Source organism: Rhea americana, unplaced genomic scaffold (genome assembly GCF_003343005.1).
Source record: "Rhea americana isolate MKP2758 unplaced genomic scaffold, rheAme1 scaffold_87, whole genome shotgun sequence".
Lineage (NCBI taxonomy): Eukaryota > Metazoa > Chordata > Aves > Rheiformes > Rheidae > Rhea > Rhea americana.
In genome coordinates this window covers 620,220-646,471 of record NW_028187055.1, presented here as the reverse complement: position 1 = coordinate 646,471, position 26,252 = coordinate 620,220, and the positions used below count along the sequence as shown (strand labels likewise).

At 37.4% G+C, this 26,252-nt stretch overlaps 1 protein-coding gene across 2 annotated transcripts in view; it reads right to left on the bottom strand.

Moving 5' to 3' along the window:
- Window positions 1–26,252, bottom strand: part of MBP (myelin basic protein) — a 104,321-nt gene that overhangs the window by 77,796 nt on the left and 273 nt on the right. For both annotated transcript variants that reach the window (XM_085323752.1, XM_085323751.1), the window contains exon 2: window positions 19,074–19,148. In XM_085323752.1, coding sequence (XP_085179878.1) covers window positions 19,074–19,124 — 51 coding nt within the window. In that variant the 5' untranslated portion in view covers window positions 19,125–19,148. The remainder of the gene's footprint in view (window positions 1–19,073; window positions 19,149–26,252) is intronic.

Below are 26,252 nucleotides of genomic sequence, written 5' to 3'. Positions count from 1 at the left end.
AGGTGTAAATACTTACAAACACAATTCTATTAATATTTATTCAAACTTCACTAAAAGTGATCTTGCTAGATTTTAACGTGTCTTGGTGATTTCAAATGCAATGACTACAGATAAAATGTTATTTTTTTCCCCTATTGATCTAAAATTTAACACATTCCTGACTTTTAAAAATAGTCACCTCCAGTGAACTACCTCTGCTTACCCTGATRAGCCAGACAAAACTTAAGAGCCCAAGGAAATGACTCACTCAGATCTTACACTTAGGAGTGCCTCTTCAGTCCCAGGTGACACCTAATTCTTCAGCAAACACATTGTATTACTCACCTGAAAACAGGTGAGGTTTTACTATAGATCTAATTGCTTCCTTTTATACAAGAAAAAGACTATAATCAGAAGGTAGTTTTCAAAAGTGTCTTTTGACACTTTTTCAAAAGTGTCAGATAGAATAAGATAATCATATAGAAGTCTAAGTCTGCTCTCATACCTTTTGAAAAGCAGGAACACTGAGTGCATGCCTTTCATGCTTTGAAAAGCATGTACACTTTTAATCACCGAAGAAGAAATATGCCATCTACACTACACAATCTTTTCCTCAAGAGTATTTCCCTCTCACCTTCCCCTCCCCCCTTTTTTTAATTAAATGGAGCAGCTTATAGGGACATAGTTGTCTTGAACAGCTCTAACTAGCATCTTCAAAACACATAAAGACAAACAAAAAACAGATCTGAGAAAAAGCAAGCAATAAAAATTTCCAACTGACTAGAAAAAATAAAGTCCATTCTCTGTATACTACTACTATAAAGAAATCCTGGAAGTGATGGCAATTAAAGTCTCATGTGCATGTATAGACAAGAGAAACAGCAATCCAGAAACGAGGCCACACCTGTGAGCATCCACCTTATCACTCAGGCAGCCAAAGAGCAAATAGAAACTGGCATTTAAAAGGATGATTCAATTTACTAGAGTTTGATTCATTAATGCAGTTCTAATGAAAACTCTGCATAGCTTCAGGAAAGAAAAGTACCATGGCAGAGAGATGTAGGAATGAAGAWATATCTGCACCATGCTGAAACTCAAAGAGACATATGAAGAGAGCAGAAGTTTCCTATTTTGCTTGCAATATAGAGAAGTGCTTCTTTTGCAGCATTTATACTCATCATCTACATGAGTGCCAGGCTCCGTGGGGGAGTCTGGAGCCTTACCTGCAACCACTTTTATTCATTGCCTGGGTCAATGTCAAACTCTAGACAGGACTGCTTGTTCTTTTCCCCCTTGACTTTCACCTTTTTGGTACTTAATTTTCTAATCTTTCCTCTTGTTCAGCATTTATATATTATTATTATTAATAATAAAATTGCCTTAGCCAGCCAGCATTGCCTTTTTTCTGTAACCACTCAATGCTAACTGTCTAGTCAAAAAGCTACTAGTCACCATACACAGGCTGCTRAGCCTTTGAGTAGAGGATAAGATTGTGATCTGTGTCCATCTTTCTAGCAGGAAGATTTCAAGCAAGTAGGAATGATCATYCAACTATAAAGCACACTTTACGCCTCTTCTCTCCTTTACGCACGTTTGTCCTTAAAGAAAGAGGACTCTACATGAGAAAAGCAACTCATCCCCACTATTTTTTTCCATTTATCCCAAAATGCAGTAGTTACTTCTAATAAGGTGTAAAAATGGTCAGATAAGGCACATTCTGTCCTCAGGAACCTCTATCTAAAATGAAAGGGCAACAAAGTATTGATAAAATGAAGGCTGTACTTAATACATAGCATTTCAAATGATTAGCTGTTTTTATCTTTTTAATACAGGCAGAAGACAGAAGMTTTAATGGTAACTGTTTTCTATAGATAAAGCACACCAAAGTCTGAACATGATGTACAAGAGAGTGATTGGGAATAGCMTTCCTGGATTTACCAAGAGCAAACTGTGCCTGACCAACCTGATTACCTTCTATAATGAAACAGTCAGTTCTGAGGCTGAGAGGAAAGTCATGGATGTCATATAAATTGACATAAAAATGGCCTTTAATAGTCTCCCATGGTTTGCCACTGCACCCTCATAGCCAAATTGGGAAGACAAGGTTTGGTTAGGTGGTGGGTGGGTGGAGAATTGGTTGGATCACTGAGCTTAGAGGACTGTGATCAGCAACATAAAGTCCAACCAATAGCCAGTTATTAGTTGCTGCCCTTAGGGATCAATACCTGGGCCAACAGCATTTAATGTCTTCAATAAAGACCCAGATTCTAATGAATGGGGAGATTGGTCAATTCACTGAAAGGCAGATCTGCTATTCAGAGGGACTTTGACAGCTAGAGGTACAGGTAGACAAGAACCTCACGAAGTTCAATAAAGGCAAATGCAAAGTCCTGCATCTGAAATGGAGTATCTCATATACCTGTAAAGGCAGAGACCAACTAGCCAGAAAGCAGCTTTGCAGAAAAGGTGCTCAGGATCAGAAAGTTGGACATGATCCAGCTAYATGCCCCTGTGGTAAAGATGGTCATCTGTATAACAGGATGTCTTAGCTTGAATGTAGCCAGCAGGTCAAGAGAGATATTACTACCCTCTATTCAGCTCTGGTGAGAACACATTAGAAGCACTGTGCCCAGTTCCGGTATCCACACTACAAGATAGATATTAAGGTATCAGATCAGATCCAGTAAAGGGCTGTCAAGATGGTTAGGGGCCTGGAAGACATGACATGTGAGGAGATTGTTCAGCCTCGGAAAAGACTAACAGATCTATTGCTCTCTTCAACTACCTCTTCAACTCTCTTCAACTCTCTTCAACAAAAGAGAGCATGCAGAAAAGAGGGAGCCAGATATCTTGAAGGTGCATGGTGATAAGACAAGATCCTAACTGACAGAAGTCGATCCATAGAAATTATACGATTAGACATCAGGAAAAGCTTTTTCACAATGAGCATGAACAGATATCCAAAAAAGTTGCCCAGACAGGTTGTAAAATAGCCATGGCTGGAGATACTCTCAACTCAACTGAACGTGGTCCTCAGCAACCTGACCCAACTGGACCTGGTCTGATTAGGGATTGGACTAGATGACCTCCAGAGGCCCATAAAGTATATATAATTAATATCTTAAACTGAGGTAATGCTACATAGCAACAAAATAATGTTTTTGTTTACTTTTTCACCTATTAAAGTTAAACGACTGAAAATGACTGTATTCCTTATGTACATGAAGTACATGGCTAAGAGAGAATTTGTTAATTTTATTAGGAAAAAGGAGAACCCTTTAGGAGAATCCTAATTCTCCTAGAATTGTTCATTTGAAGAAAAAGACCTATATGAACCCTCAAAGAGCAGAAGAAAGTTTTTTTTGGCAGAACAGACATATACTTAAGGGTTGTGCTGAGAAAGTTTTTTTTCTTATTCTGCTTTGTTTCTTCTGTAGACTCTAAAAATATTTTGCTTGGAGTCACTCTAGTCACAGGAGACTATGGCCTCCCAGGGGAAAAGCTGTGGCTAATGCATCAGTTTAAAAACACTTGAACAGTCACAGCTGGTCACAGAGAGTTACAAATAAACAGCAGTGTGTCTGAGCACTAAAGAACTCAGGACTGATTTCTCCCCAGAGGGAAAGGTTTCTGGCCTCAAAACTGAACTGAACAGATTATAAGACAGACTACAAAAAAGGCTCAGATACTTTGCTAAAAAGGAAAGAAGAAAGCAACCAGACAGTGCTCCTGAATTGTACCCTATCAAAAATGTCAAGAGAATATACAATCCTAGGCACAAAAATCTATGCATCCAGCTTTTATAGTGATGATGCTGTCAGTAAAATCACTATTTATTTTTTATTTGAAACTTACTCATAACAAGAAAAAAATATCAATTGCCTTCTGTGAATAGATAAAATGAATTTTGCAAGGTTGACAAGTTATAATACCATTGACATGACAGCTGCAGATGTTGGCCACTGAAAGATTCAGGCAGATTAAGTTTGTTATCACGGCTACAATGCATTTTTCAGTGATTAACAAATAACATCTCTGGATTCCACTAAAATAACAAGATATAAAAACCCAAGAAACCAAGCACTAAATGTGCCTTATAGGTATCTATGTCTCTATTTTAAGAGGTCTGTGGCAGTAGTTACTTATCTATACTTATTTTTGCACATCTTCTATGAACCTCTAATAAAATTAATGCAAGAACTCTGCTACAATGCAAAAGTTTTATATGGTCTATTAGTAAATCACGCAGCCTAATAAATTCATMTTACCTTTCTATTCCAGTAACTGTTCCTCCCTCCAATAATTATACACCTTCCCCCCACTACTTTCCTCAAGTATCTGCAGATGAAAAGTACCCATGTAACTGAGAAGTGAGTTAAAAGCATTAAGAATTACATGTTGGTGAACATGAGCTGTTCAGTTATCAACACAGGACTCCAGCTCAAACCCCTACTATAAGTTATACTAGGTTCAACTTAAATGATAGATTGTTCACTTATGTAGAATCTTTTTCAATATATAAGCTCCATCTCAGGCTAGACACATGACCTTTTAGAAGTAATATTCCTTAGAAAAAACAAATCCTCTGATAACCTATATAAAATTAGAAGTAAACATAGTAATTAGAGGAGACAGTTCAAGGCAAAACTCTCCTTGCATTACCAACACCTGACCTAGACTGTAGCTGAGTCACAAGGGGTTTGTTTATTTGCCACTCAACCTTTCTACTCCTGAAGAAAGGCATACATGCAAAACCTATAGATTAGATATGGTGTATACATATGTGTGTGTGTTTATTATAAAATAAAAGGTCCGTAATTACRGATGTGGCTCAGTGATGAAGAACTAGAAGAGGAAAACTATGTTTCATCTCCTGTCCGTAAAACCATGCTGTGGAGAGGCCGACCCTTCAAACTACACTGCTGTCATTTTTCCCGAGGTTTGCTCGCAAATAACCCACAGTAAGTCACACTACATTAGCGTGCAAAATCTATGTTAATGCAGTACTTGGCTGGCACTTTCAAGTGTACAGACGTCACAAAGTTAAAGATTGCACTGCCCCCAGCAACTGTTACTTAGTAACCCTCTGCACATAAATAGAATTTTACATTACTGCATACGTGTTGTGAAGGCCTCAATTCTACAGGCCAGCCAGAATCAGAAGAATTCATGCAGGGAAGTGTAAATTAAACTCAGCCCAGCCACACTTGAATACTTCTCTAGGCAGGGAATTTAACTGGAGAGAGAAAAATTGTTCAGGAACGAAGAAGAATTTCCACTACAGTTGTTCTTCAATATTTCAACATAAAAAGGGGGAACATACAACTTCAGAGAAGTTAGTATTCAAGCAGATTCTCTGCTACTGCCCAGATATTGGGCAGTGCAGCCTTCAGACACTGCATGAACGTGATGGAAACTAGACAAAGCTCTTCCCTGGAGGTACCTTCTCCACTAGAGATACCATAATTTATTGGTCTACATAATATCTAGGTACAATTAGCATCACAAGATCCGCAGTCAAAGTATTACTAAATGAGGCTGCATAAAATATGCTAGATGCAGGGGAGAGGAAAACAGGTGGATCAAGATAGATGTAAAAAGTTGATTAGAATTCATCAACTCTAAATATTTAAAAACTGATATAACTACATTGCATTAAGATATATTGAATCYTTCCCATAAATGGACTACATCTACTACCTGTGAAATGACAGCCTATTCAAACTACATGAATAACTACCAGCATAGGATTTCAGAATCACTTTGGACCAAGAGATTGCTTCTTCAGCATAGAAGAAAACAAATGTYCTGCCAGAAATATCCAGGTATCTTTCAATCAACACCCTACCACTGCAAAGCACACACTGTCATTACTCTGCTTCTTCCCATTCTTTGCCTCTAGCACACAGTAATTTCAYCTCCTGAAATGTTTTATTCTAATCAAAGTTAATTGTCCTAATACAGAAGCAACTGGTTCAGTTCCATGAACTGCATTTTACAAATATATTCATATGAAGAGGTTACATGTATAGTTGTGGTTACTACACTGAATGACTAAGTGTAAGTACACGGATAAGCAAACATTTCATTTACAATCCTATTAGCAAGTTTATAACCACTCACAACAACAGTCTAGAACCCATTCCCAACCACAGCATTCAAATCATTTCCCACTTCTTCTTAAGAATTAACAATAATTAGAATCGCAGAATCATAGAATCATCAAGGTTGGAAGGGACCTCCGGAGATCATCTAGTCCAACCTCCCCGCTCAGCAGGGTCACCTACAGCATGGTAGACAGGGTTGCATCCAGGAGGGCCTTAAAATTCTCCAGAGAAGGAGACTCCACAGCCTCTCTGGGCAACCTGGTCCAGTGCTCCGTCACTCTSACAGGGAAGAAATTCCTCCTCACGGTCAGGCGGAACTTCCTGTGCTTCAATTTCTACCCATTGCCTCTTGTCCTGTCACACAGGGCAACTGAAAAGAGTCTGTCYCTGTCCCCTTGACACCTTCCCTTCAGGTACTTGTACACATTGATAAGATCCCCCTCAGTCTTCTCTTCCCCAGCCTGAACAGGCCCAGCTCTTGCAGCCATTCCTCATAGGGCAGGTGCTCCAGCCCTCTGATCATCCTCATAGCCCTAYGCTGGACTCTCTCCAGTAGCTCCATGTCTTTCTTGTCCTCGGGAGCCCAGAGCTGGACACAGGACTCAAGATGAGGCCTCAGCAGGGCTGAGTAGAGGGGCAGGATCACCTCCCTCCACCTGCTGGCAACACTCTTCCTAATGCACCCCAGGAGACCATTGGCCTTCCTGGCCACAAGGGCACATTGCTGGCTCATGGTCAGCTTGTCATCCACCAGCACTCCTAGGTCTTTCTCTGCAGAACTGCTCTCCAGCAGGTCAGCCCCCAGCTTGTACTGGTGCCTAGGGTTCTTTTTCCCCAGGGGCAGGACTCTGCACTTGCCCTTGTTGAACCTCATGAGGTTCCTCTCCACCCAGCTCTCCAGCCTGTCCAGGTCTCTCTGAAGGGCAGTACAGCCCACAGGTGTGTCAGCTACTCCTTCCAGCTTGGTATCATCAGCAAACTTGCTGAGGAAGCACTGCATCCCCTCATCCAGATCACTGATGAAGAGGTTGAASAGGATGGGACCCAGTACTGAGCCCTGGGGGACGCCACTAGCCACATGCCTCCAACTGGACTCCATGTTAAAAGGGTTTCTGAATAACTCTCCCCCTAGCTCCCACAACTCTCCTCCCATGATTAGGTAACTCAACACTCATGATCTAAGTTCTCTCTGCAGAATTCCACCTTCAGACAACTAAATAAGGTTATTTCTGTAGAGTTTAAAGCTTATTTTTCTGAGCAATCAACACTTTAAAATTCCAGTTCCTACTTAAAATACTTCCTCTGTTGCAACTATATTTCAATATGCACAATGCAGTAACAAGCAAGATCGCCTAACTCACGTGAAAAAGTCTGTATTCCTGTCTGAAGTATCAGACAATTTTTCTTTTAAGGAATATAAGCTATGAACCATAACAAGTTTTGAAATTAACCACATTAGTGACTCCAGATGCTCAGAGGTGCCCCTAAAGTCCTCTTTTTATTTTTATTTTTTATTCTTCTTATTATTATTATTATTTTTAGAGCCGCAAGACTCAACTTGGCAGCTTAGCAGCAGAATTGGAATGGAGAACAGAGCAGAAGACTTGGCCAAGCCTTAGTCAGTGATTGGGACAATTAACTGGCCATCTGGATCTCTGCACAGAAGAAAGCAGCTCTGCACCTGCTCTGCCAGCCCACAGTTAGTAGCCTAATTGGTTAAAGCAAGCTGATCATGGATAAAGTGGGATGACTTCTATACTGCTGAGACCAGTGCTCAGAAGCTGGGACTGAAGCCAAGACACCTGCTCTGAGTGGAACAGTCTACTTATAAGCTTAATGTGTTCAGAGGGTCTTCTGAACACAAGCTTCAAAAAACTGAAATAGAAATTATAAAAGATCTGTGATTTAGTTAATGCAAAATCTATGTTTTAAGCACCTTAAGYTTCAAAAATACAACTCTCATTCGCCCATAATCAGGTAACTCAATAGCTGCAATCTCCCATTATCAACTATTAACTGCATTATAACATGCATTATATTATCACGCTATAAACGCTCTGATATTTAAAAGATCTTAGAATCCCCTTTTGAAGGTAGACATGTCTCATTCCCACTGCTGTTTGTGTACTTGGTGCTAAATGTCACTGGCCAAGAAACCTAAACAACCCAGTGAGAGGATATGAGAATCCATCTAAATGCATTAATTGAAAGGCCACAACTGGAATCCTTTCAGCTTTCTTTCCCTAAATGCCAAAAAAACTTTTATTTCTAGGTATTTTTATCTATCCAAATATGGCCTATACAGCAAAGTATAACACAATAATAAATACAGAAGAGACACCAGAAGAAAGAAAAAGGGTAAAACAAGTAGAAAAGGTATACAGAAAAAAAAAAAATCAGAAGTCCTCTCCTTCCAAGAGAGCTGCAGAAAAGCAGAGTACTATGGTCAAGTAAGAGTAAGAAGTATCAAAGCTTAATTTTAAGTAAGTTTTTCATCTGTTTTTTTCCTACTTACCAATATCCTTAATTATAAGGCAAGAAACYACTGAAATAAATAAAGAAAAACCTCTTCTTAAGAGTTGTATTTTCTTGAAACACTGAATTGTGTGTGTGTAGGGGGAATTATACATGTTTGCAAGAATCCTGAAGTTGAAACTTGCAAGTCCACATTCTCAGCACTTACAAATCAACATAGTTTCACTTAAATCAAATCTGAACATGATGTATTACAGTGATTCAAATGTATCACAAAAAATACACAAGTTTTATTTGAACATGGATTTGATTCTGAAGAGAAAATGAAGATTAGTACCACATCACTAGGCAGTACTGGTTTCACTCAGCTAGTATTTTGTAGCATGAGACAAGTTATTTCTTTCATATCAGTTGGAAAAAAGTAAGTTTTAATCTTTATTATGTAGAATTTTTGATCTAAAAATGTCATCTAATGTGACTGAGCTCTAGAAATAACATGATCTTTCCTACACGTACTAATTTTTCTGTATAAGAGTATACTAGAAATAGTCATTTTGAACAGTGAGGCTCACCTACTGTGAGCTCCAAAACCTTCTATACAACACTAAATATATATGTTTATAAATATTACTACTATGTATTTGTTAATTTTTTAAAACATATTTAATATATTTTATGAGTTATTTAATGTTCCTCAGGTTGAATCACTAATCTGAAATGCTGTTTAGTCCCACATTGATCTACTACTAATCTGCCAAGTCTCATAAAAATAAATAGGGTTTCAGATTATGGGATAAAAAAAAGAAAAAGGGACAGTGATTATAACCTACTAGGTTGAAATAAACAAACCAATAGGGCTGTCTGACYGTGCATTGTAAGACCAATTTCTCCCATAGTAGAAAGCTTTGACTCAACATCAAGGAAACATATGGCCTGTAGTTCAAGTGGAAACCAAAATGGATAGTAAGACTCTGTGAGGTGAACTTYTCTCACCTTTTAAAACTAATATAGTGAACACACTTGCAGCCACATAGAAATACATATACATACATACACACACACACATATATGTACATATGTATGTATTTGTAATTAAAGCTGGATTTAAAGTTCTCAGTTCCACTTAGAATTTTTTCTGGGAAACAGAGCAATGCAAAGTCTTCTGTTTTATAGTTAAGACAAATACTTTAACAGGCAAAAGGTACAGAGACAAAAAAAAYTGGTTTTATGACAGAAGAGTATATAAATGATGATGATCTATCAGAGAAAACCCTGAGACAGCTTTAATTTTTAACTCCTTCAAATATTATTGGCAATACAGGAGTACTGGCAACGGGTTGCTTGGGAGTGCTACTGTGGTAGGCTGCAAAAGTTTGCTGAAGGTTCTATGTCAAAAATGAAGAAAGAGTAGGCTGGAGGAGAAAATTTTTCAAGTGGATATGTGTTGTCAGAGAGGTGCAAATTTTATATTTTCTTCTGCAATGCTCCCACCTTCCAGATAAGACTGCTCATCTGCTGGTCACCTCTGCACTGTTTCCAAGTGTGCAACTGCACTGTTAATAATGAAGTACTATTTCTAATGTCTCAAAAATCAAAACATAGTACTGAATTTTGACGATATCAAAGACAAAATGCTAGCAGGAACTAGTATACAGACAGAAGACAGGGTGTAAGGAGTAGGAGGAAGGTGAAGATAAAGGTGAGKAAGGAAGAGGGGGCGTGTGAAAGGTTGGAAAAATGTGTTAGACATTTAGTGAGTCAGTTATGACCACAAAACCAAAAATTACTCAGATTTTAACGTAACAATCTGGGATAGTACCTGTTAACCAAGATGTTTCCAGTATATCAGGATTTCCATGAYTCATCTGAAAAAATCTCTGTACTGCAAGACAGTGAACCCAGTTCTAATAGCTCTTGCATGGAACAGGAAGTACTGTCAATTAATCCCACTTCGTAACGTGGACACAAAAATAGAGATAATTTTATGATAACTGACTTGAGAGAGATCTCATTGGTGACAGACTTGGTAAAACTTCTGGCTCCTGGTTCTCTTCTGTTGCTTTTTAACTGCAAGGAAACTCATGAACAAGCTAAAGTTTCCCCACACCTCCCTGAATTCAGCACTGCTGAAATAATCATCATTAAATTTTCATTAAGTCCAGGTGCAATACCAAACTGAATGTCACTCTGTGGCATTGTGACAGAGATGTAAGACTTCCATTATTGTCTCCTCTTGATTATAACCRATGCTAGAAGTCACCCTAATTATCCAAGTTAAGTGGTATGGATCTTGCAGCTTTCATCTCTGCACAAATTATGATACTGTTATGGCCACATCCATAGGATGCTGCAGTGAAAGACCAAATTGTCCTGAGAATTAACTCTATCCAATTCTGTGATTCTGTGATTGAGTTTTTCGAAACTCAAAAATTTGAATTTTTTGAAATTAAACTATWTTACTCTGCTTAAAAGTTCATCAATGTCCTTTAGCAAAAGCCTCCCCTGCCCCCAGCAAATGCTAGCTAGGTACTTCCACCCTCATACAYATATGTATAGGTCATATAAAAGTTTAGTAAAAAAGAAAAAAATATTTTGTGACATTTTAGCTTGAAGTGGAAAAACAGTTTTTGAACTGCTGTGGCAGAGAAGTCAAATTTACATATAACTACAAACTAACATGTACATATAACTACAATTACTTAAAGAAATCACTGTTTATCATTCATCTTCAACTTGCSAAGTATAAAAAGTTACTGTTTAACTACTGTTAAACTTTTCCTTTGCATAGGAAAGCCCTGTATCTTTTTCCTTCTGATGTCCATTTTATATTTGCTGAATTTATAGATCAAAGCAAGATTTACCTAGCATTAGCAATGCAGAACCCCTGTTGTCTGCTTTTGCATGGCAGAACATTTGGCATCAGACTTTAGGAGAGGCTGTTTTTTGGCTTTGTATTGATGCATAAAGTAAAACAGTGTCTCACAATCAGTTACATTCAGTTACCTACCTTCACAGGCAGTTTACACTAACAAAAGTACAAATAAGGAAGAATAGGGAAGTTAAAACTTGGTTCCAATGCTGCTCTTTCCAACTGCTGCACAGGAACATCAAAGAAAACAGAACTAGCATTAGAGGAAGAAAATGAGGGTAAACTTCACAGTGCACTTTTACAGGCATTTAATACTGTGATAAGTCTTATAGGAAGAATCACCAGTCCTCTTAAGACACTAGTGAGRGAACACTAGTTACAGGTCAGTTGTTCCCCATCTCACAAGTGGAAGATGGGGATTCTTTTGTGGTTTGGTCCCAAGTACCCATAGGTAAACTTTGGCAGGCTTTCCATTAGTGAGAATGCACTCCCCATTACTCTAACACTGTCACTGATTTCACAAAAGTAATAAAGTTCTAAGTTAATATATTACAGTAAAAGATCCTCCTCCCCTCTTTTATTTATTTATTTTTTAAAAGGGCCTCATGAAATATAATTACTGGAAATTCCAATTTGTTAGGCTGACCTTTCTCACACACTTTCAGAGCAGGTGATGCAACGTATCACCACATGATGTAGCATGCTGACGTACGAATCATCAAAATAGTCAAAGCCYCAAAAGGTAATGAGAGGAAGAACATACTGGTCCATTTCAGGATCTCCACGTCACTTGATGCTTTCTCAAGATTAAAAATATAAACAACCTCACCTTTTTTCAGTGTGAAGTTGCTAAAATGTTGAACAAAGTGTTCTCAGGCTGCAGTACAGGTTGACTCTAATAACAGAAGCCACCTCGGCAACTAGAGTGGTTTACAAAGAGTTCACAGAGAATGGACAGTGCATTACATCCCTGTTCTTCCAAATCCTTCCTAATTTGAGCGGTATTATCATTAAACTCATTCGAAAGGACATTCACCTAGTTCTGTATCAGAGCTGACACGAAGTAGATATGATGGAAACCACACTGCAACAGCACAACATCTCATGCACAAGACCTTAAAAAGAAGAGAGTGCACTTCCCTCTTCTCTCAACAGTTCTACAGGCTGAGGAGAGGGTGGGAGAACAAAGCCAAAGACCCTGCCTCCTCCCCAGCCGAAACCACAGCGACTGCGCCTCTTCCTTTTACAGCCGCGCAGGCTTAACCAGCTCGAGACCTAAATCAAGAAACATCAGTACTTAGCAGTTGTGTGCACATTCTCAGTGCACTTCACATAACAGCTACCTTATTTACTCATGTTTTCAGTGAAACTCAGAACTAGTGAAAAAATTGCCAATACTACGCTATTCAGACAGCTCTAAATACAGGCACTGCAGGTCTGCAAGAACTTGCTCCTTACTCATATCTGTCATCTCCCTGCTTTAACTCTTCTACCAGTTACTCTGTGCAGAAGCCTTGCTACCTTCAGCAGCATGCAGATATAAACAAGAAGTTGAAACACAGAAGCACAAAACTACCAGCTCCGGCAGTTTACACTTGCAATGATCTCTGTATATTTTAGATGCTGGAAAGATTAAATATTTTAACAATTATAGACTAATGGCTATAAAGTTTAATGAACAGTCAAGAATTTAAATACAATCAGATTTAGACACACAAATTGATCCTGTTAACTTTAGCAGAGCTACTTGCTTGACTGTTAGACATATACTCCAATACAATACTGAATTCTGTTCTCAAAGTTAATTTTTTGAATAAAATTGTCATAGTCATCACATAATTCACATTCTCAGAGGTTTTGAACAGTACTGTCATTTGTGTATCTCTATGATACCATCTCACTAGCTGAAGCACATTGATGCCTCAAGGCTCCACTCAAGGTCTCAAAGTACTCTGCTATTAATACAGAATGACACTGCATCTGTCTCAGCAATCTAGTTAGACAGTATGAAGGTTAAGAAATGAAATAGAAGGAGAGAACAAGCACAAAGGGATTTGCTTAAGGCCAAAAAACTAGGTCAATGGCAGAATTTGAAGAAAATGGGCATCTATCGAATTGAACTGGCCTCGCTTAACCTGAGTTCCCAGAACTTCCATTCACTCCTCAGAAGGGGTTTTGCCTCTTGTTAAAGCAATGCTTTCCTGTACCAGACACCAGCTTCAGTGGATATCAGCTGTTCAAAGGTCCAAGAGAATTCCTATAATGTGTAACATGTAAAACTGGTCGATGAAAATGCTCATCAGATCTCTCACAAAAAACTTGTGCTCTCACAACACAGTATTTTAAACTTTTTCYTGTTTTTCCTTTATTTTCAGAGAGATTTGTTTAAGAGATACACTATAGCCTCTGTGGTCTATTGTTTTATAGCAAAAGGCAAAAAAAACGGTGAGTAAAAAACTCCATTGCACAGGAGAAGAAAAAATACTGTTATACAGCTTCAATAAGTAAAAAAATGAAAGGTCTGCACTGTGATTATTTTGTGTGTGATAATAGGACTACTGCATTTAAACATACTAAAAAAAATAAAATAAMGAACATGTGTAAATGTTCTCAGTAAAAGTACATCCCACAAAGCCTTCCCAGACACCAAAATCCATATAATCTGTATAATTCAAGCATTTCTCAAACAGTACATATTAAAAACTAAACCTTTTTATCTTATAAAAATAACACTTGGGGGCAATTAATAATAATAAAAATAAGACTTAATCTGTTTTTTCCTTTCTTGATACGTTATAATGCATACCAAGAGGAAGCACCTGGTGAAAACCACAAAGATGGTTTAGGACTTTAAACTTTCTCAACGCTGAGAATCAGAGCATCAGAGGAGATCTGTGTGAAAACCCTTTTGCTGCAGATTGTTCAGTGTCTATGAAGTGAACATTACAACTACTGATCCAACCTTTTTCCTCATCAAGAACAGCCATAAAACTTTCTATTAATGTTATCAAGAGTCAGACTAGGCAAAGTGAGAGATTTCTGAACATTAGCAAGATGAACAGGGACAAAAGGTAAGGAAGAAAAAAAATCTGAGAATCATTGTAGTAATCATCTGATTTATTTCATATTGTCGTAATTTTCATACCAATGTTAACCATAGCAATTAAGTTGAACTCAGTTGTGCAGGGTTCCCTTTAAATGCTGGAGACGAGTTAGTTTTCTAAAATTATCACATCAAACACTGACATATTACAGTATCCAGGTACATACATAKGGTAATTAAAGTCATAAGTTTATTATGCAGCAAGACCTGATCATTATTAATAGATTTAATATAGTTCAAACAAAATATTATTAACCTGTAAATTATATGCTTTATTACTATATCTGTTTTCAATTTCTGCCTGTGAAAAAAATAATATACTGTGGCAAATACCTTTTTTGGGTGTTTGGTCAGAACTCTGGGAAATGTGTATCAGACATAGCAATTGGTTTTGGTTCCTTGCTATTTATTTACAGCACATCCAACGTACATCAAGGACATAAAATAGGCAGATGATCCAATATTGCCAATAATCTAACACATTCCAGGTTCTCATAAGCTTTCTGAGCAATCCTTTTCACGAGGCAGGGGTGTGGGTTTTGATCTTTTGTTACAGGTCACAATCTTGCTTTCCAGTGCCCCATGACACTATGTGACCAGAGGTACACAGAAACCAGGTTGCGAGGACTTTCTGCATTTGGTATTTGTTGTAGGATACATGAGACAATGACTACATTGTCATTTCTACGCCCATGTTCCTGGAAAATCAACAATGAAGTTAAAGGCCAATTTCCGTAGGTACCAAGAAGGCACTGTACAGAATTCRCTGAGGGAGGCAGCCAAAAAAGGAGTGTTGCAGAGAACTGAACTAGCATAATACTTAAGGCAGCTTTAGTTATTCTAGAACAGCACACAGCAATTTGTAGTTTAATGGTGTCAAATTCTACAGAATAAACTACAACTTGGCATGGAGACCAGTAAAACTTTTTTCAACCACTCTAAATTCTACCTTAAGCTCTCAGGGTCTTTAAAGACAGTCAGGGCATGGGGAATAACTTACTCTTTTGTTGTTGCTCCTAGATATATTTGTGTAAGTTTAAATCCAAATACTAGTACTAAGAACAAAATTAAATAAACTTGAAATGTTTAAGATAAGGATTTATAAACCTAGTAATGCATTAACAAGACTGCAAAGTCTAAAACCATTCAAAGTAAAAAGATACAAGAGAAATTGCTGTATTAGAATATATTAAAAATATGCTATTTTTGAGGTCTCATCTGGAGTACTGCATCCAGTTCTGGGCTCCCCAGTACAAGAGAGACATGGAGCTACTGGAGAGAGTGCAGCGTAGGGCTATGAAGATGATCAGAGAGCTGGAGCACCTGCCCTGTGAGGAACAGCTGCGAGAGCTGGGCCTCTTCAGCCTGGGGAAGAGAAGACTGAGGGGGGAATCTTATCAACGTGGATAAGTACCTGAAGGAGGGKGTCAAGCAGATGGGGCCGGGCTCTTTTCAGCACGGCCATGCGACAGGACAAGGGACAACATGGCATAAACTGAAACACAGGAAGTTCTGCCTGAATATGAGGAAAAAYTTCTTTACAGTGAGAGTGACAGAGCACTGGTACAGACTGCCTGAAGAGGTTGTGRAGTCTTGTCTAGAGATATTCAAAACCCGCCACGACGCAATCTTGTCTACCATGCTCTAGGTGACCCTGCTTCAGCAGGGGACTGAACTAGATCCCTTCCAACCTCAACCATTCTGTGATTCTGTGATTGCTGGATTCATTGAATACTACTTATGCCTCTCACAAAAACTATTAAAAATGCAGACATAGGAAATAAGAGAAAGATCTAAAAGAAATGAGACAGAATATGTTACTGTTTTAAATAAAACATACATGTTGTTGTAAATATTTTCCTCCTCACTTAGGTGAAATTGATCATCTGTTTTCAAAACATCCAGTTAGCTACACTATCTCTCCTCTTTTTTTTATGAAAGAATTATTATAGGCTGGCATATTTATAAATCTAGRTAACAACAATATTTTAAAAGAAACATCACAGCATGAGAAGCCATCGTGTTGTCTTTTGCAAATTTGCCAAGTTGAAAGCATTTTGATTTCATGATAAAAATGTGATGAATTAATTACTTTCTGGTTCTCCATCTACAATTTTGTCATTTAAATACCCAAATTTACTGAAAACAAAACAAAGGTAGATGTCAACTCAAAAACATAGTCATTGCTGTTATACATTACAGGACATTCACTGGACAAGTAAGAGTTATGACTGCAGCTGTCTGCCAATAGTCTCTCTAGTCACCATTCATGTAAGAGCTATCTTGAGAACTGGTCTCAGTTCAGGACCCAGTACAATGTTTGTGCAGCAAATTTGGTATCACTTGTTCAAAGCAGCTGTCTAAGATGGTATTCTCCTTTTGTATTGTATTTTGGGGGAACAGAAAAATTGCAACCAGGTTGAAGTTTCAAAAAATGAATTTTAGAAGGCCACTTAATGAAATGTTAGCTTCTTTAACTGTAATCCTGCTGTTAAGAGTAAAGAGCAGCAGTTCCTCATTTCCATTACAGTCTCTGCAAGTTCTCCACAATTGTTTCCCATWTCATACTACAAGACTGCTGGGAAACCAATTTTAATTGCAGTTATGCAGCTGAACAATGAGAATAGTTTTTAGTTTAAAAGGAGAAAAAAAAAGTATCACATATGGTTACTACTAACATTAAGAACTTTACTACTGCCTGTAAGAACTGAATCAAGATTGACCGGTTGTACACAATACATAGTAGCACCTTAACCATGTATTTCCTGATTTAAATCTGTGGTCCTATCATTTCTTGCAACATTATTATTGTTCTATGTGCATAAAGGGAGATCTTGATAAAGCATTTCCTATTTTTCAGTTCGGCCTTCTGTTTTATTTTTACATGACAATGAGTGAGAGACAGAGTACTACTACAGAAAAATACATTCCACCTTCAGAAATATTTAGGTAAATAAATGCCATTTTGATTGCAGAAACAGCATTTTTTATGGACTAGTTGGGCAAAACAAAGAATTCAGACAATCCATTTSCTTGATGATCTGTCTCACGTATTAGTTGTGAGATTCATGCTCACCTGCCTTATGCTCACCACTGCAGGATCTACATCTACTGCTATCGCTATTCCTTTGAAGAAGCCTTTCTAGTTTGAGGATCTACGTGCCAGACAACTCATCAATCTGTCACCCAGATGTGTCAGACACATGTGATCCTAAAGTGGGAGAAAAGTTATGATGTATTTYTCTGAGCAGGTTTTGTGCAGAGGATACACACTGCACAACAGCCCGTTGTGCTCAGAATACCTGCCAGATTACATTTGCAGGATCTCACAAACTTGATCAGAAAAGAACTGAAATATTTGGCTAAAGGTATCTGTTTGGTGCATTTGATGTGGTTGGATCATGACAACACCATTTCCTGGAAGGGAAGTAACCAGAAGCTTTGAGGTAATGACCGCAGCACAGGGCACACATTACTTTTTGCATTAAAACTGAACCTTAGGGCCACAACACCATTCTGTAATGCACTGCACACACACAAAACAGAAACACATGTAGCCTATCATTCTCTGATCCTCCTGTTTTCTCCTTMTTCCTTCCAGTGTGCTTACCTATTTTCCAACATTCTGCCTCCCCAAAGGAGATGTCAAAGAGCTAGTAGCTATATAATTTCCAGCCTGTTTACCTTTTGGGGTTGGCTGCTTATCTGTGGCACTGCAAAGCAAAACACCTGTATTCCTCCATACAAAGCACAGAATCTAGAGTGTGGGCTCAGGCTGTTAACTGATATTTTTGGGAAGGGATGGGAAGAGGAAAGTTAGAAACAGCTAGTAACAAGAAGCAACTTTTTATAGTAAGGACCTCTGTRAACATTATTTCTGTACAACTTAGAAAAACAAAAAAAAAGGTATTATTACAAGGCAAACAGCCTTTGTCTCCTGCAATACACAGCGTCAAAAATATATAACACAAAATACAGTGTCAGAAGAGGCCTGAAAAGCAGTATCAACTTCTAATTAACATTTTGATATTTTTTTTCTTTTTACTGGGGAGGAGATTTTAAAACCGTATCACTCAAARTGGAAAAACTTTTTCTTTATGATTCTCTTATTTTAAATGTCTTCATGAAGTTCCTTTCTTATGGATTAATATTTAGCCATAGCCAATCACGGCCGAAATAGAAAGCTGTCAACAAGTAGAACGTTATTCAGATAATTTTTTCCTTAAAAACTGCTGCTGTTGCCTTCTTCTAAAGCTCACTAGGTTCATTTTCACCATGACTGAGAAGCTTCTTATCCGATACACATCTGAAGCATGAAAACACCACATCTCTCATTATATCCAGCTCAGCAAAATCCAAATTTCATTTTCTCACACAGAACCTTCTCCTCTTAAAGTATATTATAATAAACAACTGTAGAAGAGTAACGGTGAAAGTAATTTTGTAAACAACATAAATACTATTTACATACTACATAATATGAGTTTGATAACCTGTCTATTTCTCAAATAGCCCTGCCTCTTGTATTTTCCACTCTTACCTTGGTTGGCTTCTCAGTGCTATGTTCTCGCTTTCCTACATGGTTCCCCATGACAGATCACCAGAACTTCAAATTCTGAAAAATAAAACCAAAACAGTATTTTTGCAACCAACACTGAAACATTTATACTGTAACACTAATTAAATTTTATATGACACAAAAGGATAGCTCTTGTACAACTAGAATTTTTACAGCTCAAAGTAAGATCTTTAAAAGGCTCAGTAAAAAAATACTTATCCGATCTGTTTTGCAAATCTAAACAACAGAAAGATTTCCTTCTGCTAAAACGGAAAAAAAAAAGAAAAAGAAAAACAGAGAAGGTAAGTTTAATAGGAAATCTGCACATAAGCCAAGACTGCAGTAGAAATTAGGTAGAAGCCATCTCTTTCAAAGTTATATTTAAAATACCAAAACACTGTAATAGCTATCAACTGATCTGTATCTTCAAGCTTTTATAAAAGATCACAAATTCCTTAAAAATCATATTAGCTATTATATAAACACCAATTACTGGGGAAAAAAAACACATTGAACTGCTAGTAATTTGCTGTGGAGGTGAGATATATTCTTTACAGCATACACTTTTTGGCCAACTGCATAAGAATGGAGTGTCAAGCCTTTCTTTGTATTTTCTGGTTCATCCTGTTGTATCTCAGCTTTAAGTGACCTGATGCAGGTTAAACCACAATATTTCACGAATTTCAGCTTTTGGTTGATACTTCTGGTTATGCTACATATTTCTTCTCATAGAGTGTATGTTTTTATACCTCATACACACTGTTGCTTTCAGCTGATCTAAATGTAACGCAAGGAAGCATTTAAAGCCCCAAAACTTAAAACTGTATAGAAAAAGAAGTACCAAGCTGACATTTTCTTCTCAGAATTACGGACCGAACTTTCAGCCATCAAGTTCAGTTTCTGGGGCTAACAGTATTATTTCATTACTCTGCAATAGTATTATAAACCTAGTGTTATAAAAGTTTTGTGTCAGAAACCTTTGCATAACCCTCTCACTATCAGATCGCTAAGTTATTTTGTTAGGTACAATCTTATGCAAAGGTTTGGGAGAAAAGGACAACAGACCTTTATTATTGTAGAAAATGTGTGAACTCCAGGCTGTTCATTAATAACTGTGTTTTCCAACAAGTGTAATAATCCCCCAGCCACCTGGGTGGATTTGTGTACCAAAGGATACTCATAAGGATAAAGACTTTGATTACTTATGATCTTCCTCCACAGAAATGTGTGCTTTATCAAAAGTAACTCTACCACGTCTCTTAACTGAACTTTTGGAGAGACTAGTAGAACTGTTTAGTTTTTATCCTCAGATACAAAGTTTCAAAGGAATGAGGTGCTACAATACCAAATCCACCATTCACTGAATTCCACTCACTCTAAAAATGACTGTCATACATTGCTCTATCTGTTGAACAATTCGCCCCTGGTATTTGCTTCTGAGGTCTCACAAAAGAAAAACTAAAAACCATTAATTAAGCTTACACCAGGTAGTGTTTACTGGCAAACTGTAATAACAGATTTTTAAAACAGTGCTATCCATCCTATAAAAGATTAGGATAAAAAATATATAGTCTTTAAAATTGTTAACAACCAAAGAATCAGCACAAACAATTCATGTTTTCCTGAAACTAAGAAAATTATCCTGAAAAATACAAACAAATGCATGTACACTAGATTCCTGAGCTGGACTAGCTCAAAGTGGCCTTTCCTCTACAAAAGACGAGCAATAGCTCACCCCTGACATTGCCTACTTGGCAACATAAGCAAAACATCAAATGGAATACAAAGCTATAGCAAACATTCAGATAGGCATCTAAGGGTTCCAAGCGTTCCTTTTCCAGTCATATACAGAAACAACTATCAAACTTGAACTACAATATATATTTAAGAAAACAGACGGCGGAGCTAGCACAAAACTTGCAAACTAGTGTTCTTATCTCTGTCCTGCCTCATCTTTCTCTCCTTGGTTTCTTCTGAGTAAAGCTTTGGGAACAACCACCTGTTCCCCTGAAACACTGAGCACAGCAGAATCCCAATTCTGCACTACCAAGGCGGAAAAAGGTATCAGAYACGAACAACGCTTTTGTACCACAATGTGAAACTATGCAGATAAATGTTGAAAATTACCTGTTAGCTTCATAACATACAGTGAAAACAAAAACAATAAACAAAACACTTCTGTTATGTTACAACCTAGATAGCTGCCAATGACAAGCTGAAAGGCTGATTTTCTCCTCAAACATCTGCACAAACAAAGCAAAAAAGAAAAAAGAGAAAAAGAGAAACACACAAAACGGTACACTGAAAGACAGCTAATGCTAATAAATCACATATGGAATAGAATTTATAAAAATGCTTGTTGGAAGGAAAAGCATAACATTATTCACCTACATATGGGCTGAGTATTAGGTTTTTCTATATGAAGAGACTAAAATGCTGAAAACTAAAAATTAATTAAGCCCATAAATCTGCACTCCCTTTTCCTTTACTATTTTGAATATGTCACAGGGACAACATGTGATAAAATTCATATGATTTACTCTTCTTATTCTCACTTCATATCTAGAAACACTAGTAAACACTACTGTATTAGTAAACACTAATACAACCAGATTTTACTTCATCTTTTTTATGCATAAATGAACACAGATGTTTAAACACAAGATGATAAATTTGCCATACATGCTTGCTACAAATTCCTCACATTGAGATAAAGCTACCTTTCAAAGGGATAAAAGCAACCAGATAGTTGCTACTAGAAGTCATAGAATTCTTCATGCTACCTATTAAATGGAGAAAACTGCAAGTTAATTCATTGGGGAAAAAAAGAACTTCCAAAAAAATCTGAAGTGACCTAAAAGTAGAAATGCATAGTGCAAAGTATTCTGTAGACATCTGATTAGGAAGTGAAAACATATGTATACACAAGGTATATAACCATTAAAATAATTCAGAGCAACAGATAAAAAGACCTAACTTCTCTCTTTACACTTACTCAGAAGGCCTCCTAACTTGATTAAACTTGGCGAACATGGGTCATTTTCAGGAGGAAGTACCAGCTGCTGCTAAGTCTTAAAGACTGATTATAATTCTTACTGTTCTAGAAAGACCACACTACGCAGCTCATATATGTTCTTATCTGTAAGCAATGAATTGAGTAACTTCAATTGGATTACTCCCTGTATAATCTTTGTAGAAACGTGTAGCCAACTATTTAAAAAAATCTGTCAGGGAAGAAGATTTGTATTTTCTTTTTAGTCACCTTCATAACATGTAGATTGCCAGAATAAGCAGCTATGTATATATTCAAGAAGCTTTTTCTAGCAGTCATTAACAAATGACATTCAGCTGACCAACATTCTTGTTTGCATAGGAATCCATGCATGCTTTAGCATAGAWAAACAGCCACAAAAACAGCCATGAAGCTCTAAAATAATGAAAAACGAAACTGCTCTGGAAGCATTGTAGAACTGCCATAACCCTCACTGAGCTGGGCATGAATCACTTCAAACAGCAAGATTCCAAAATAGGCCTGAGCACAAGACCAAGCTTATGACYACACCAACAGTATTTGTCCTAAACCTTCCTGATGAAGCACAGAAGGTTTCMTATTTCCTGTGAGATGAAAGATTTGACATGTGAGCTTAAGTCACAAGTGGATCTGCGAGGATCCTAATATCGTACCTGTCCACCTATAAAATYCCCTGTTAAACCTGCTGGTTTCAGTACAGTAAAACTGTCCTAGAGGCACAGGAAATGACAATCCACGTGAACAAACTGATTTAACAGCATCGAGGGCCCAGTTGAAAATGCTTCTGCTACCCAACAACCTCTGTGCGTGAATTAGTGACTCAGGCCTCCAAGCTGTACACAGCAACTTACTTCTCTCCAACGGAACAGCTGATTAGAAACAAGGGTTTGTAAACATACTTGATTATTTTATTCCATTGCAGTCCATCTGTTGAAACTAAGTGGTATTTATAGTTAAAAAAGAGGATCTAATCATCTTTACCTCCCCTCCCCACACAATCCTGTAAAAAGGTTTAAATTATGATTTAAAATTAGAAGTCTTACTGAAAGGCAGAAAACTTTTTTTTAAAAAAAGTTTCTGAATATACCAAGAAAGGTAGTGGTGTTACTGTTTTCAAGTTAGGCAGCTTTAACTGAAAATCTGAGTCTTCTCCCTCCCCTGAAGGGACCCTTAGAAAAGTTTAATACTAGTAATCCTAGACACTAAAGAGTGTCTATTTTCCTCCTATAATATCTAATAGAACATCATAATTTTTCTATATTCTAAAAACACACAAATTTCAACCCAGGAGCTAGTTTACAGTGACAACTAGTGAATCATAACAATTCAGGAATTACAAGAGTAATCTACCTAGAGAACCTTTACTGAGCATTAATGGTTACCTATGTTTAAAATCCATAAAGGTAAATCACAGGATGCCGCAAATGCATTAAGCATTACCCTCAAAAAGCAATTTAGTTATGTAAGGGTTAGATCCTACCTCCTCCCACACACTTAAGTGTATGACTCAACAGCACTACTCATAATAATAAAGGTATGCAAGTACTTACATATTTACAAGTATCAGATCATAATTTTTATCTTGTCTAGCAATACATATTCACCACAGACTGATGTCAGTGAATAATGGTGTGGAGCTACAATACTAGATACAATTACCAAGTGCTTATGGTCTTACTCATTCATGGGAAGAATCACTGTAGAAAATAAAAACATTTGAGGAATTTATTTAAAACTTTTCCTGGCACATTAATTAATATTCTTTTCCAAATAAAAACAATATTTTATTACTATATCTTTATTTTCTTAGACAAAATAAAAAGAACTAAATTACCTTTAAGCAATGGGCAAATTCTGTTTAATTTTGGCAGCCTTCTAACTTTGTTGTAACGTTCCAATTACAAGCTTACTCAAAGTGACTTAAAAAAAAAAWTTTTTTTCCAGTGTCAGGTCCAGGTTATGCAGCTTGCTGGGAAGCAAGCTGAAATGTACCTTAGCACTGGCAGTCACATAGTTGGAAATGTTTGAGTGTTTTTAGGCTCTCAGTGTGATACACATCTTCAGAAGGAAAGAGCCTGCACTTCAGCTTTCTTTGAGAACAGATCAAGATACTGGGCACACGTAAACTGTTTATTCAGAATTCCCTTATTGTAGTAATTTTGTACTCTTACATACTGAAGAAGAATCTCCAGATGGATCAGGTGAGCGCCCTAGCACTAATTCCACAAGTAGCTACAGCCAGATACTTCAGTGACAGATGCAGTCAACCACGTAATAAAGGTAACCTGCCTCACAGGCAAATTCCTTCCTAGGAATCCTGCCCTCTTAGTTCAACTGTTAAATTATTTCATAAAATGTAACACTTTAAATCCCTTACAAGTTTCATCATTATTTAATCTAATTTTTTTTACCCATGAAAGCGTGTAATACTTGTTAGATCACACCATACTTTGCTTTTGCCTTACACAACGTTACTTCTCTGAGCAACCCTTTCTAAAAGGATAAAGTAACATGGTATATCTGGAATAACATGTGCCAGTCATGTGAAAGATCAAAACCAGAACTTTAGCAGTGACCATATATATATATATATATATACTTTTTTTTTAAATCAGAGAAGCCACAGGAGTTCACTACTGACACATGTATTTAGTTACATTTATACAGTGCCTTCCATAATAGAAATTTGTCCTTGGCCTCTCAAAGAGGCAGGGGAAGATCTGAAACGCTACTCACGCAAGAATCAAAGAAGTATCTATACTCCCTAGTGCTTGCTCCGTAGTTTACTTACACCTTGTGTCTCATTGCAAAGGATACTAAAAATCATTCAACAATTGGCATAATTTCATTCAAATATTATGACATAGCAGAAAGGCTATACCCCTGGGGTAGATGATATTCTGTGAAACAACACTGTTGAAAGCTATTTCTTAAAAGTGTCATGGGTTAAGCACAGCAGACCGGACCCAAGAATTTTTTAAAAGTCTTTTCTGACTGCTTTGTTCACATTTTTCCTGTCTCCTACAAGAAGGATAATAATCTTTAAAAACAATTATAATGAAAAAGTTGAAACACTGTAACTTAGCCTTCCCTTGCTTTTCTCTTCTTTCCTTTTTTTCAACTCACTCCACTCTTTTCTGAAAGACTGTTAGCCCCATCCTCCCCATAAAGAAAAGATATAAAAGAAATTTCTCGACAGCCTTTTCTGCTCCCCTTTGTAAACAGGTAAGTGCTCACCTGACATAATCTAGCACACACCGATATCCAYGCTTTACTCCCCGATGCAAACCTTGAACAATTACGATCAAATTGTATTAACCACATGGTCACTGTTTGACTTCAAAMCACAAAGATTTGTGGAATATTGTGAACTGTGTGACAATCCACCTGCAGGGGCACAAGGAATTATCTTCACTTTACGAAAAAGGCCAATACATTTGACAGGGGAGCTAGCAACCGTTCGCAGAGCTCTAGGGTAATGCATGGGTGCCCCTAGCACTCCTGAGCCCCACCATCACACCATCCCACCTTCCAGCTCTGCGGCCTGTTGATCGTGTCCTTTTTTCTACCACAACACCTACACCTCAGACACTTGACATAACAGGAATTTCCCTTGCAAATTCACAAGCACAATGTGCCTTCACTCACAAACCAGTGAGCAGAGAGAACTATGTTGCCTAACACGCACATCCTCTGAGCCTGCTGCAAAAAGGAAATTGTGCCCTAATATCAAAATAAGAGAGTCCCCTGTTCTCATTTTATTCTCCAAAATCAAATTCACTTAGCTTGCTATATACGATCAATGTTTTGGGTCTTCTGAACAGACAATATATAATCCTCCATTACAAATTATTTTATTGCATTCATTTAAATGCATGGACTGCATTTAAATCCATAGTCTGCATGGACTGTAAAAGCTAGGAACAAGTGTTGTTTTTTCCTCAATCTTCTGAAAAGAGTCAGATACATGCTCACCAGTGGCTTTTCCCCACTTCTTAGCTTCTTTAAGACATAGCTAAAGTCACAAACTTGTCCTAAATGCTAAAATATTAAAAACAAACAAACAATACACAGAAATACATAAGTGTAGAATTCATCAGAAAAGGGAAGAGAAGAATGAAATTCAATTC